Below are 14,737 nucleotides of genomic sequence, written 5' to 3'. Positions count from 1 at the left end.
TTTGAAAGAAACAGAAAGTAGATACATCATGAGTACGATAATGTAACGAAACGATAACGCTAGAAGGATCGATCATATCATGCTTTACGACGCAACTTTTTTTTATCTATGATTGGTAGTAAAGCTTGCGAATACGACGAAAGAGACGCATTTCCATCTCAATCAAGCTCTATTCGCGTTCGATCACACAGTTTGGAGTCATCTACGAACGTTCCTCGATATCGTTCACAATTTTATTTAAAAAACCACCACCCTAAACTAGTGGATCGAAACGTTCCAGTATAGTTTGAACAAGACTGCGAAAATCGTCCCTTTCTCTGTGAACAGTCGTGGAAATCGTGTGAAGTATCATGGTCGTGTGTTGGTGATCGATGTGTGATGTTCGGTAGTTAAATACAGTTGACATTTCAGTATATATATATAAATGTATGTATAAAAAAGAAATGTTAAACGAATATCGAGAATGAAGCGCCGCGACTTTCTTCGACGTCGAAACTCGTACGATCGTAACAGAGTTTCTCGTTTCCGTTCGCCTCTGGTAAACGCGCGGACGATCTGAAATCATAACTGAAAAGAGCGCAAGCAACGTGCGCGAATATATCAATCTCGGTCTCGCTGTCTGCGTAGTTTTCTGGAAACCATGTGCATCCATGCGTTACGCATTGCGGCACCGATTGCGCGACTATATGTACTAGAAGCGCTATGTGTGGGGAACGCAGTGAGAAAAGAAGCGGCCTTCGTTCGATTATCGCCGATTCCGAGATGCCGGACAAATGTAGACTCTCACACCAACGACACGGTTCACTAACGATTCTTACACGAACTCGCGACTCCGGCTCTAATTTTCCGCGACAACTGGTAATTGACGCGACGAGCGACAGACGTCAACCAAATTTCTGCAGCTAGTTAACGATATCAGCGTTTCGTTGCCCCAGGGTATTCTACAGGATTCGATTATACACTTTATCTTTCATTTAAGGAACGATATATCCCTCGAACAATTTAATCTACCGGCAATTTATATTGTTTATCTTTGAACAATGGTCGCCTGTTAACTAAAAAAAGGACACATTGAAATTTAATCAAAGACCGTCAAAAGAGATTCGGTATTTCGATTTTAAAAGAAATAATCCATACGAATCCCTGCATCAACCTCGTGCAAGCTCGAATGGTATAAATGAAAACGCGATACCAATTCTCTGTGTAACGGTCCCGCGCATTTCTGTATGGTATTTCATTCTGGATGTCTCGTGAAATTTATCAAAAGCTACATCAGTCGACAGGAAATTCTTTGTCTCGTTAATTCCGGTCGTGGGACACGTTACACCGGCGCGAGTCATATTTCTGCAAAGCATCGGGATTCATTGAACGCGTTTGAGGACCATCAACGAAACATGTATGCACAATGTCGACGAGCCTCGTTTATTTGACGTCTGTCGCGACTAGCTGTATCGCGTATGCTCATTTTCACGGTGATTCTCCCTCGTCGACAGGATTCGCGAACGCGTGATCGCGATAACTATTAGAAGAGTAACCACTGACCTTCGCCAGGTTTCCTGTCGAGTCCTCCGGCGGAAGTGGCACGTTTCTTGCTGCCGTCGAGCTCCCTTTCGGAGGATCTCCTGGTCAACGGCTGAGCAGCCGAGAACATCATCACGTTGGTGGTAGAGGTCGCTCTGCGAGTTCCCCAGAAAGTGGAGCCACCGGTGTCTGCAGGTTCCAGCATCCTTGGCGTAGAGCTTCCGAACGCGAACACAATGTGGGACCTCTCGATGTTCTTCCTCTTTGCCTCTATGCGCGCCTCTCTCTCCTGGTTCTTCCGGAGGATCGCCTCCCGTCTTTCCCTCTCCGCCTCGCATATCAATCGCTTTCTCTCTTCGACTTGATATCTTCTGAAACGATAATAAGAGCAATTGTCAGACACGCGATCATAGGAAACGCGACTCTATCCTTTGTTCGATCGTGTACAGATATACACGGATAAGAGGTAAATGGAAAAACTGATCGCGGTTTATTTTGGATCAGGACTGAGCGCTAGGCCTAGGGAAGGCTATCGTTTATTCGCAACGGATGAACCATACGCAGATGTCTCGGTAATTTTCTTGGCTTCCCTGCGACGTCGGAACAGTTTAGCCCGGCATCATATTAACCAGGTCAACTTATAACCTCGTAGAGAACGTAATCTTGTAAGGAACATTTAAAACATATCAATGGTGTTCCGTGTCGCTTTGAACTCGCGTGTCACAGGTCGGAGAAAGTCGCCCCTCGAGGTGAGTTATCGTTAGTCGTTCTCGTCTCGACATATTTCTACCCGATTCGAATCAAAAGAATGGAGAATCGCGGTGGAAAGTTTGATGCAAATGTATCCTAAACCGTAAGAAAAAGATCTTTGATATCAGCATTTCTTTCGACCTGGGAAGCGGTGCTCTTTAGGAAGAGAGCACCTGTAATTTGCGAATCTCTAGTTTCCACGAGCGATAGAGGGGATTAGTCGCGTCGTAATTTTCCTTTGGCGCTGAAAATAAAAAACGCAAACCTGTCGTTGTCACGCGATCTGAGCTCGTCGATGCGCCTTCGGCGTTCTTCCTCCCGCTGCTCCCGGAAACGCTGCGCGGCGAGAGCCTGATGTCTCAGCTCCTCCAACTTCCGCTGCCGCTCCTCGTTCTGTCTCTCACGGACGAGCTTCGCCCTGTCCACGTCTTTCGCGCTTCCTGTCGACTCCCGTCCTGGGAACAACCAAGAAAATCGATTAGATATCCTCGCCACTCGATTCCGTGCTGTTTCGTTTGTAAGCACTGCAAACCGTTAATGGTTTCCCCGGATTGGTTCACTGGCACGCGACTCTTACTTTAAAGGATCTAAATTTTGATTGTCCTGTCGAGTTTGAAGGACAACAACGTTTCGATCGCTAATTTCTGCGTTCAACTGAAAATCCCGAGAGTCTATCTTTTCCTCTACGGATTGTATAACCCGAAGAGGGCTTCTTTGATCGCTTATGTTTGATTAGAATTATTAAAAACGCTCGTCGAACTATGTGCTCTCGAGGGGAAACGGGGGGAGTTAGTCTCGGCATTGCCCTTGAAAAGGTGATACCTTCGTTCTCGAAAGGAAGATCGCCGTCGAGAGAGTCCTCGTCGTAGAAACTTCGGCGTCGCTTCACATCTGTCGAGAAGAAAGCGAGAACATGTGCATACGCACGTGAGATTCGGTTATTACGAGCGCATCTCGCGTAATCGATACACCGCGAGCATGCAGCTTGCGGGCACACAGAGTTACGATGCATCTCGAAAGCTGATGCCACTCTCTTCGGTAAAACATGCGTCATGCGGTCGCTAGGCAGACAGGGACGTCCGCGGAAAAAGTGTGTCGCGATATTGCCTTCGAAGTAGGTCTACAGCCATTTCGATAATGTAATATTCGAATATTTTATCAGCATTCTAAGCATTTCCTCTTGCGCTGAAAGGGTCTTTTCTACAGCTAGAGAAAAATTGAATATAAACTGTAAAAGAGAAAATACTATAAGCTTTGTCGTGAATTCTAAGGAAGACTATGCCTTCGAACTCGAGCGAGCCTTCGCTAGCGCTCCGTCGGAGCGAAACAGCACCGTTCCGTCGCGAAATCAAATTAATGAAATATCATTACCCGACGGAGGAAGGAAAGCTCAAAAATACCGTGCCTCCCAGAGAAGTTCTTCTATCGCGTCGATTCAATTACTCGGCGAAGGTAATCAATTTTTCATCATCGCCGCGAATCTTTTTCTTAACCGCGCAACTGTTTTATCAGCTCGCAAGAAGCACCGAGGTTGCGACGGTCGCGAGAAATAAATCTCGCCTTCCGTTTCCCGACGTTCCACTTTCAACCGCCACAGAGATGAAGGCCATCCTTTTCCGCGGTATCTAGGATGCTTCTTCTCCTCGAGGACTAATGCGATTATTAAAAATAGGACGAACCGGGCGGCGCGTGCATTCTCCACGGAAAAAGAAACTATTCGATTTGCGACTGGAAGATTGCTTGTTCGCTCGCGTCACCGTCGCTGCGAGTATATCGTATCGAAGATCTCAGAATCTCCGCATCGTAAATTCACTTTTCTCTCGTTTCAAAGAATTTTTCCTGCTTAGTCGCGAACACTCAGCGTTGGAAGCGAAACGTATTCTAAACGCTTTCGACATTACGAAGATACCTACAAACATTCTGTAACTGTGATCTGACATTCTTCTAAATTAATATCAATAATTCGCATTCTGGGATTCGATCGTTTATTCTTCATTACGCCCGAACGTTGGCTCGGTTTCTCGCCACGTTTTCCAACCGAATTCGAATCTTTAAACAAAACGCGCGGGAGAAGGTTTGTACACGCACGCACACACAGTACCGTGCAAACACACGAGCACACGCCAGCCAGAAACACGTAACGCACACAAAGCAGCGGTGAACGAGAGCAACTGAATGCGGTCATTTCCAATTTCGACAGGGGATTACTATTAATACGCACTCGTTACGCGGAGCATTAAATTCCGTGCAAATATCGCGACGAGTTTGGCAAAGCACATCGCCTGTTATTTACCACGCTGATTATTACCTGACGAATCGGGTGAAGCCTCGTCACCTCCTATTTGGGCGAACCAATGCATCGTTTCTGCGGAAGACAAATTTGAAGTTCGTTCCTGCAGAATATTTTGTTCAAACGAACCCCTCCGCGCGTTTATTCAATTTCAGAGAGAATTTTGGCAGTATTTCCGTACCGTTTATGCAAATCCGTGTCACCAATGTGTAGGAAACAATATTTAAACGCGTGGATTAACGTCGTGCATGGGATTTTCTGTTCTGGGATTCTAAATTGTTTTCTCTGTCTTCAAATATATATAAAAAAAAAAAAAATTCAAGGCTGTGAGAAAGACGTTGCACGAGTTAATTAAAGTTGACGAAATCTTTGGGCACTTCATTTCGAGAAGAAAACAAATCGGGACGCAAATGGATGCACAACTTTTACTTAACAGTTACGAAGTCGTCGGCACGATTGTTTCAATCGTGTATACGTTTCGCGTTTCTGTGTTTCCGCTAGAATATCCCAAAGAAACTCCTCGATGCGGATTTCCATCTTTAGGTCGGTCCCGGGCGCACAGTACCGGGAAATATGAATTACTCGTATCTCTATGAGAGCTTTAATCTCTTTCTCGAAAACGGCAGTTCGGAACACAGGCGAGAGTAATGGCGAAGAACAGCCCCGGAAAAATAGACTGGAATTCAACGGAAGTCCCATACATTTTCCGGAAGCTTTTTCCTAAGCGCACGCGAAGAATAATGACGGGTGCGCAGATAAGCGAGGGGATTTTCATCATGAAAGCGGACGAGCTGCAAAAACGTGCGCGATCGATGCAGAGCTCGCGCGGTTACGTTAACGATACAGCAGCGCGATTCGCAAATGACTGTCGTTAATTGCGTCTCGGCTCGCTTATTTTCAACATTTGCACAGCGTTCCACGCGAGTCTAGACCAGTCTACATTAAACTACGCAGCCCATTATGGGAACATTTGCGTCGAGCCATCCCAAAAACGATTGGGTTCCCTGCAAAAATGTTTAGTACCAAAAACGAAGATAATCGAACACTGATTCGCAAGGATATCGATTTTATATTCCCATCTGCCTCTATCATTGTTGAAATGTTTCTAGCACCAATCGAAATAAACGTAATGGAATAAATTGATATAAATATTCCAGCGATTGTGGATGTTTTTTATTTGGTGCATGCATCGGCTACTGTGAGAACTAACGACGTTGCTTCCGGCAAGCCGAACGCAGGTGTCGCGTCAGCAACGATAATTGGTAATTGGAAAACAAATGGCCACGAATGAACGAAGAACGTAACGATCGCGCATATAATTACGTAAATAGCAGTCTAGAAGTGGATTCGCTTTGCTAAGAACGCGATCGCGAGCCGATAATCGTCGGTGGAAACGCAAATGGAAACCGAAGAGCTTGCGTTATCGCGTCGGTCAATTATTCCCATCGGAAGTCGTTTAAGTCTCGCGCATTCCGCCCTCCATTTAACGCAGATGATATTGCCGTACTTTCTGTTTATCGCTGCCACCGTGCTCGAAATACACTGTACGACATAACTATAAAACTATCCTAAACTTTACGGACCTTGTACAGTCGTGTTCATCCAAATGGCTCCGGATTAAAATATGCCATTACGGATAAACGAAAGACGATACTATACGACAACGAGATTAGTAATGATATTTTTTAATTGAAAACGCTGGACCACGGAATGCTATATATTCAAAGGGGCCAAGATATACGTGAAATACAATTTTCATCCGATCACCAACCGTGCAGACGACCCCTCGTATCCTGATTAATTGAAATTCGTGCGACTTACTGCTTTGCGAACCCGACGCTCTTAAAAAAATATAGGAACCCGAGAGCGGGTGGCAGTTGGATTGGTTTCCATCAGACGACAAGACAGGGAAGACTGGGACGGTGTTACCTGCCGATGTTGTTTCCGGCTGGTGATTGCAAATGTCAGAAGAGAGGGAAAAGTGTGAGAGCAAAAGGGGAGTAGACCCGTGGACCGCCTCGTGGCAACCGTTGATGGTAATTGGACGTTTCATTAGCAATGCGGATGCGGAATCGAACGAGGGAGGGAGAAGCTAAGCAAGAAGAGTCGACGAGAGACGAACGAGGAGAGGATGAAATAGGGTGAAAGCGTTTCGACGTTACGGATATAAAGTTCTGTCGGACGTATTGGAAGTAGGGTTGTCAACGAAACGTACGAATGGTGGAGCTTCAAATTAGAAAGATATTGGAAAGCACGCGCGCTAAGCGTGCAACGTAATTAATACGGACGCTCCACTTCTGCGGTGAAAAATAGGCAGCCCGTTCGTGCGGCCCGTGAATCGATACACTTTTCAAACTAATTCACCTCCTTCAAACCTGAATTTGCTTCTTTCGGTAAAAAGTATGTTCGAGCTGTTCGAAGCTCGACGAACGTAATTGAATTTTTCAAAATTGTGTATATTTTATCATTTAAATTTCATTCCCTAATTTGATTACCATAGATGGAACTCGAAGTAGCATCGAATTTTTTAAAGCCGCAAAAGCTGGCGATCCCCCCCGAAGACTCCGCTATAAATTCGAACGACGCGCAGGATGCTCGCGAGTAAATGAGACCGCGGCCCTCTTCAAGATGATTACGCGAGTAGGGGGGGGGGACGAGTGAACAAAAATAGTGGAAAGAAGCGCAAAAGGGAGGAACAAAAATTCCCAGGAAAAAATCTTTGGACGATGATTTAAATTACAGCGGTCTCGAGCCACAATGGGTCCCGCTTCCCACGAAAACGGTCGAAAAACGTCGAGAGGCCCTCGGCGGTGGATATACACACGTCGGCTCTGTTAATCTTCCGTCGCCTGGAAGTGAGGCGGGAAACAATGGAAATCCAGCCTTTTCATCTGGTTCCGTAGGCCGCGTTGGAATTGAAATTTTGCCGCGAAGAAACCCAATTGTCGACCGAGATAGAGAGCCTGGATCGCGACGGTTCCAGTCATTTCTGAAGCGTCCCCTTATCTCACGGGGAACGTTTCGCTGCAGATTTAGAGCCTCGCCCGGAAGCTTCCAGTAGTTCTACGGATGGGCGAGCCTCAATCTCCAATTGCAAACTTATTACTCGATTGAACCGGCATTCTCTTGAGAGAACGTTTACTTTGTCGCTTCATCGACGATTCCAACTTTCGTCCAAAGTTCGTCTTCATCCTCGAAACATTTTTACGGTAGAAAATCGACGAATGGTGAAAGCTTTATACCTACAGTATAAGAGATTCCTTCAAGAGAACAAGAATAACCTGTGGCGACGTCCATTAATTGCGCTTTTCAAATTGCATCCCGAAGAGCCATCACTATAGTCTCTTCGAGATTAATGAGGTAAGTTCCATCCTCTCGGAGCATTCTCTTCCTATCATTTGTCAGAATCTTTCATATTTAACGATAAAATAAACGTGTCTCGTGTAAAATTGTTTCGAAATGGTCGAACAGCATGGAGAACTAATGGGAAGGTAATACCTTAATAATTGGCTTCTTAATGGGATACGTTGCGCGAACATCGATTATTGTGAAATTTGTCGCGACGAGTGTTAAAAGGAAGATGAAGTCGTACGGGTGATCGTCAAACGAGCGTCAGAAAGACACTTTCTTTTTGCAGATAAGAAACGACAAAGAACGCATTTCTCGTTGAAAGTTCGCGTGCAAGTCTATTGTCGTTGTCAAAAGGGACGCGCTTGGCTGGCTGGTTGCCTTGCAATGCGATGCCACATTGAACATGAAACACAGTGGCGGGTCGTTTTGGATCTAGCGAAGGTGGAAAATCTATGCGTGGATACAAAAGACCTTTCCAATCTTTCCGCGGGTGCAATATCACTCGAGGCAGAATACTTTTACCAAGATTGTACCCAGCTGGAAAAGAGGCTCAATTTGGAATTGTGCTAAAAGGGAAAAGACTTGAGGCAAATAACGTCCAAAGAAGCTAGATACACAAGGCGAGACATTTAAGATAGGTAACCAGGATATCTTGTTTGTCTTCAAAGGGAGAAGAGAATGTTTGAGGATGGAAGCTGTTTGGTTTCTTTGATGGTTTTCATTCTTCTCATCGGAATTGTCAAAAAGTACAAGGAGGAAATTTTGGTCTGGAAATCTCCAGTTGCGTCGGTCCACGACTCGACGCAGGCGTCCTCTCTAGGCCAGCGTGTTTCTATTTCCACGTCGGCGAGGTCACCATCTCGTAGGCTGCCCGTTGAAAAGTCTGTCGGTAGATACAGCCAAGGGACGTTGTTAATCTTGCAGCGTTAGGAAGTGGGTCGGAAAACAATAGGAATCAGTTCTTCCCATCTACCTTGGCGCGCACACCGTTCTTACTGTTTTTCTGTCCTCGCGACGCTTGTCGACTCGACTGCTCTTCACTTCAGCCACCCTTCTCTATCCCCGGCTTCTTGAGCTTCTCCCGCTGCTCCTCGAATAATGCATATTGCCGAGTGGTTCACCGCTTTCCACACAGACGATCGATGATTTGTTATCGGAACTCGGTCGATCGGCTTTCGCGACTGGTAATTGCGTTTCGATATTTCTGCGTGAAGCGATCGTCGTGTTTTAATGTATTGCGCGACGATGCTTCTACTCGGCCCGTCTCCTCTTTCCATCGGTGTATCGTTCAAATTGCATTCGGATCTTTAACGATTCGCGGTAATTGCGAACGTTTAGTGCTTTCTTCGCATGGCGAAGTATCTCCGACGAAGTAAAATGGGGAAAAGAAAATTTCTGGTCGTTGTTTTGCGTGTCACGGCCTTGAACTATTACGAAGTGGCTTTCATGTTCCGCGGATACGCTGAATTTAGTTTCCCCGGGTCGGCTGAATGCGACACGACGCCACCATTCAACGCAACGCGTCGAGTTGCTCGTATTCCATTTTAATGGAGCCACGTCGGAGTCTGTGGATGACTATCGAAATTGTCCTGGTTTCTGGATCCCAGCCTCCGACGGAGTGTTCTACTAATATTGAACGACCGAACGAGAATCGCGTGTGCCACGATCCTGCGCGACATTGTTTTTGTTTCCTGCCTCGTGGTCCGATAATTGCCCCCAAGTTTAACTTGTCGCTAAATTTCTGCAAGGACGGTTCCAACTGCGTCACCGGCCACGGGAGATCCCCGTGAATTTTACCTCGGTAGTTTAACTTTGTTTCAAGCCTGTAATATTGCGCGCGTGTGAGGAAGGAAGGAAATGATTTATACGATACGTATCAACGAAAGCGGATAACATGGCAAGATCTCGCGGGACTCGTTGCGAAATGGATGTTTCAGGGCTCGGCGATCACCGATCCTTCGTTACTCTTCCGAACAAATGCACCCGTTATTATCAATTTCGATGCTTTTCACGGTTGATCGAATCGCCGGCTTTTGGAGAGAAAGGGGTCCAGCAAGCCGAGCGCGAGATATGGAATTAAAACGTTATTAAATCCATTCGTCGTTTCACAGCGAGCACGGGAATTGTGTATGCCATTTGGCGCGGGTCAGATATGTTCACACTTGGGATCCGTGGAGCCCGTGCATTAGAATGTTGCATATAAAATAACAGATTTCACACAAGTGGAAAGTGATTCTTCGCGATTTGATAAGCGATATCTTTTTATCGAGTTGCCAAAGTATTTACAGATTTAATTCGTCGTTGTTTCGGTGAAATTTTGTCGGTCAGGTGCTCGTTATAACAGAGTTTCGCTGTGCATTAATTGAAAGCATGAAGCTAGTTCGACACGGTATTGCAGATATTTCGTCAATTGTTTTAGTGCGAATCATCTCGAACAGTGAATTAAACTCACATTCGAGCACCTATGTACGTTCCTTTTGTGCATTCAAATTGGAATCCAACTCAATGGCAGCTGTTCGTATTATTATTAGGGTGGACCAAACATTTGTGCGTTTTTTACGTTGCCTCGGTTTCTGCAATTTTTAAACTTCACCGTAACGATACAGCGTATGAGGAATATACAAGTAACAGGGGAACAAACCGTCGGCTTTTGAAATAGATATATCTTGAATAAAGATATAAATGTATTTCGCGATGATTAAATCGGATGCTTCCCCGTTGAAATGTGTTCCAATAAAATGATAGCGTCCATTATTTGGCGTAGAAAATGGAAACTACGTCAAATGTCGAATACTTGCTCGCGGAATGTTTAATCCTCTCAAAGTTGCAGGTCAAATTCCTGAAACCCTGGAATACTTGGCAGCATAATTGGACGAGCGAATGCATGGAGGTCTGACCTTGTAAAAAGCTCGACTTTCGGCATGGTTTTCTCAAATTTTTTTTCCCCGCGCATTCGAGAAATTACGCTTTTGCGGACGATCGCTGAACCGAATATCTCTACGAAATATTTTCACTCCTTTTGTCTCACGAATGGAAAATAACGACGATAAAACTTTACGCCAGTTCCCTTTCTATTCGGCAACGAATGGCCGCCTTTGTTCACCGAATTTACAGCCACTGATCAACGAGAAAGGATTCCCCTGGCGTCAACGGAAACATTTTGCGGGCAGCTTTTCGCGAAGAAACGAAAACGAAACGATACACCGTCCCGACGACATGCCATGGAATCTAAAGCATTCCCTCGTCGGCTAAACTATTTACGAACATGCATGAGGTGTGCGCCATCGGCTTTATGATGATCTACAACGTGTGCGCTCGATTCGATACATAAACACGAAAGCGACACATGACATCGCAGCGCTACGAGTGCCTGAAAAGAACGTCGAACGAGTCTGTGCCATAATTTTCTCTAAATTACAGTGATTCGTCGTGCGTTGCTCGAGCTGCTTACCCTTCGTGAGAGAGTGGCGATTGTGTGCAGAACTGGACCTTTGGTTAGTTTCCTCAGAAGCGGCTCCAGCTGCAACAAACAAACGTCTCTCGTTAGGAAAGACATACAAGCCTCTTTCATTCGAATACTTTTGAACCCTATGAATCCGATAATAATTTATCTACCAACCGCACGTCGTAGCAAAATTAATAGCGGTCAGGAGAAAGTTAACGCGAGGAACTGAAATTATCCTAACGCAGGATCTTCGCTTGTCAAGGCAAACAAGCACGCTTGTCCGGGGGGGAGGCACTTATCGCTAAAACACGTTGAAAAGTTCCTCGGAAACTAGTTACGCGTTTGCGATTCTGAGCAGACACACTCGCGATTCCTTTTCATCGCGCCAGGTCGCGTGTCTCTAAATGCTTCGGAGTAGCGCTTGCGTCAACCACTCGCCACTATTCAACAAAGTTGTTCAGAAGAGAGTGCGACACTTCGAGATTGTTTCACGCACAACGGGAGACTAAATTTTTATCCGAAGAGGGCTCAAAGTAAAGGAGACGAAACACCACGCAGTAACAAGATTTCTTTTACATGTTTTCTGTGAATAATTTTATCGAATTTTTGGCCCAACGTTGCACATTAATTAATTTTCGTTTCAACTGCGGCCACAATCTGCGGTCATCGAAACCAGCCCGCCCGTAAAGCTCCCGTTTTCATGGCGCGAACCGTGAATATCGGTCGCAAATCCGTGTCGAATGTCAATAACGTCCACGTGGAAGCGCTGCTCGTTTGCCGTGAACAAACTGCATTGCTCGTCTGGCGTCTTGGCACAGGTGTGCATGCACGCGTGAGCATCGTGCTGCGAGCGCCGACAATGGGTGGTCGAACTTCGACATTTCCATGGGCCAACGTTGGCCGTTATGCTCTGCCATTATCGAGACTCTGTTCGCCAAGTAGATTGCGCACGAGTCGCTCTACGCGCGAAGCAAATTGATAATATGGATTCGCGCGAGGTTCGTTGCATTAGGCGGATCGAGCAGAAACTAGAATGCGGAAGATAATAGGAGCCATTGACGTTAGAATTTATCGCGCGATGAGCGGTGCTGGAATCGAATGCGTGGCAAGGCTCGTGTACTAAACGTTGAAACCATCTCGACGCGAATCCCTTTGACGATTCCCCTTCAGGTTCCTGCTTTCTCGTAACAATTCTCTGCGTGGCTACACCTTCGACGTGCAACTATTAACTAGTTGGAGCTCCCCCAAGAATCGTAGATTACGCAACGAAAAAGCTTAACCTACCGCAGATGTAATCAAAACGTTTAATTGAACATGAAAGCGCAGCGTACGCGAGTAGCAAGAAATTGGTTTTGTTTAGCATATAGTGGAGTGTTTTAATTTAACTTGTAAACGATGTACCGAGGGGAGAAATAAAATATTCCGAAAGATTATTTACTCTCGTAGAGCTTTGCCATTAGGGGTTCGACGCATAGTTCCTCGCTCTTTTCGCGAGCAACGGAACGGGTGTACCCAACGGAAGAAAATATTTAGTTAAAAGGGTTGACGTATTTCGCGGCATCCAAGTTTCATATTACGGAAACAGCTTGTCGGCAAATTGCCTGGGAAAGTTGGAAATTCTTTCGGGCCCAAGATGTATGAGCAGGAATTAACGCGACGGCTACCAGGAGGGTGTAAATGATTCCGTGCAGAGCAAATTAGACCTCGGGAACGCCGTCGTGCCGAGGGTGCGATAACGATACAGCAGGGGGCGTATTAAATATTAACCGTAATGCGGTACAAGAAACTTGCCAGCCGCGGACGCCATTACTCTAAAAGGCGCAAAGAAATTAAATCTTCGATTTTGCTGCAGGGGAGATGGTTTTAGAACTTACTCCACGCGATATCCGTGTTTTAAATTCGATCTTCCGCGACTCTAGTTGAAATTTGCACCGATTCTCTCGAGTTATCCGGGTTTAAACTTCGTTTCCTGATTCGCGAGCTTGAATATCGTCAACGGGGGGATCACCGATAAGAGTCGGAGGGACTCCATTAAGGTGAAAATCTCGTCGAATGAGTGGGCGTGAAGCGATCGTCCCTTGGACGTCCTGTATCCTTCGGGACACCGAGCTCTCTCGAGCCACTGTCCCATTCTCCGTGCTCGAGATCCAAGCTATTAAAACGTCGCTGTCGCGGATCGTCGTGCCGCAATAATGAAAACCGAGAGGCCGTAATTCCGATGAAGACCGAGCCATAATTTCAATGGAGTAACGACGGACGATGAAGATTGTTATTCGCTAGCGACCGAAGTGCCATTACTTTCGTCCCGGAGAATACACGGCTGCGTGTTCATTTCAAAAGAGATTTACGGCGGTAGCAATTTCTCCAGGAAACGTTTCGTCTGACTCCGAACACAAAACTCGCCAGTTTCTTTCTCCCTGTATATATTATTTTAGCGGTCGTGGTAACCGAATCCAACGACGAGTCATTAATTACATTGGATATTTATCACGAGACACATACTGCACTTTTCAAAGGAACGCATTAGCGAAACGCCTTGCAATTGGAATTCAATCAAATCGATGTAGTGTTGAACAAAGTGAAATCGTTATCGCGCGTCGACGAACAAAGAGAACGATGTCGTCGATGGGGAGCAAGGGGAAGGGATACAGAACGGAAGGCAACAACCCGAGGAATAAACATGAGACACGAAAACGTTCGTATAACGAGCACGTTCATTTTAACTTTACATACGAGCATCTCAGCCCCCGACCCTCGCGGTTCTAAATGCAAATATTGATCATGTTATTAGAGGCGTTAAGGAAAAAGAGATTTCTTTAATCTAAGAAAACAATATCTATACCAAACCTGTTTTTCTCGACAATGATTGAAATAGGAAAATAATTAAGCGATCAAACCCTGTATTTCCTTAGGAATTTTATCCAACGGTTCGAGATCCCCCGCAAAAGCTCGTCAAAGACGAGATCTGTGATCCCAGTGAACCTTGTCAGGCTCGTAACTCTCGCGTAACGACAACATCCTCGCGCTCCATAAATTCCCGCCGCGGACGAAAGGATCTCTTACGCCCGCGGCGGCTCGTTCCTGGCCGATCCAGGATCGTCGGATCTGCATTCGCGCGATTCAAATTTACCGAGCCCTGGGAACACGGGCCAAACTATCGAATGTCGCAACGTTCCGCAGCGGTTGGCCTGTTAATGCGAGCGTCGCATGCACGCCATCGCGCCGCGAGAAATTTATCGGGGCCAACGAATGCAACGGGACTCGTGTTCCCTTGGTGTCTCTTAAGAACATCTAACCCTGTTCGCGTGCGTTCGCAGACGATGCCAATTATTCCTTAGCACTCTAACACGCTTAAAAAGCTATCCAGTAAACTCGAAATA

At 45.9% G+C, this 14,737-nt stretch overlaps 1 protein-coding gene across 45 annotated transcripts in view; it reads right to left on the bottom strand.

Annotated features, from left to right (window-relative positions):
* LOC128887465 (MAP7 domain-containing protein 1) overlaps nt 1-14,737 on the bottom strand; it is a 322,710-nt gene that overhangs the window by 12,801 nt on the left and 295,172 nt on the right. For 19 of the 45 annotated variants that reach the window (XM_054143382.1, XM_054143377.1, XM_054143403.1 and 16 more), the window contains 5 exons: nt 11,364-11,432; nt 4,580-4,636; nt 3,094-3,162; nt 2,537-2,726; nt 1,543-1,892 (listed from right to left, as the gene is read on the bottom strand). In XM_054143382.1, the coding sequence (XP_053999357.1) occupies nt 1,543-1,892; nt 2,537-2,726; nt 3,094-3,162; nt 4,580-4,636; nt 11,364-11,432 (735 nt within the window). The remainder of the gene's footprint in view (nt 1-1,542; nt 1,893-2,536; nt 2,727-3,093; nt 3,163-4,579; nt 4,637-11,363; nt 11,433-14,737) is intronic. The other 26 variants (XM_054143398.1, XM_054143393.1, XM_054143399.1 and 23 more) reach the window with 5 other exon arrangements.

The sequence above is a fragment of the Hylaeus anthracinus genome, unplaced genomic scaffold, assembly GCF_026225885.1.
Source record: "Hylaeus anthracinus isolate JK02 unplaced genomic scaffold, UHH_iyHylAnth1.0_haploid 11989, whole genome shotgun sequence".
NCBI classification, from domain to species: Eukaryota; Metazoa; Arthropoda; class Insecta; order Hymenoptera; family Colletidae; genus Hylaeus; species Hylaeus anthracinus.
The sequence above is the reverse complement of the archived record's forward strand: the minus strand, read 5'-3'. Positions and strand labels throughout refer to the sequence as shown.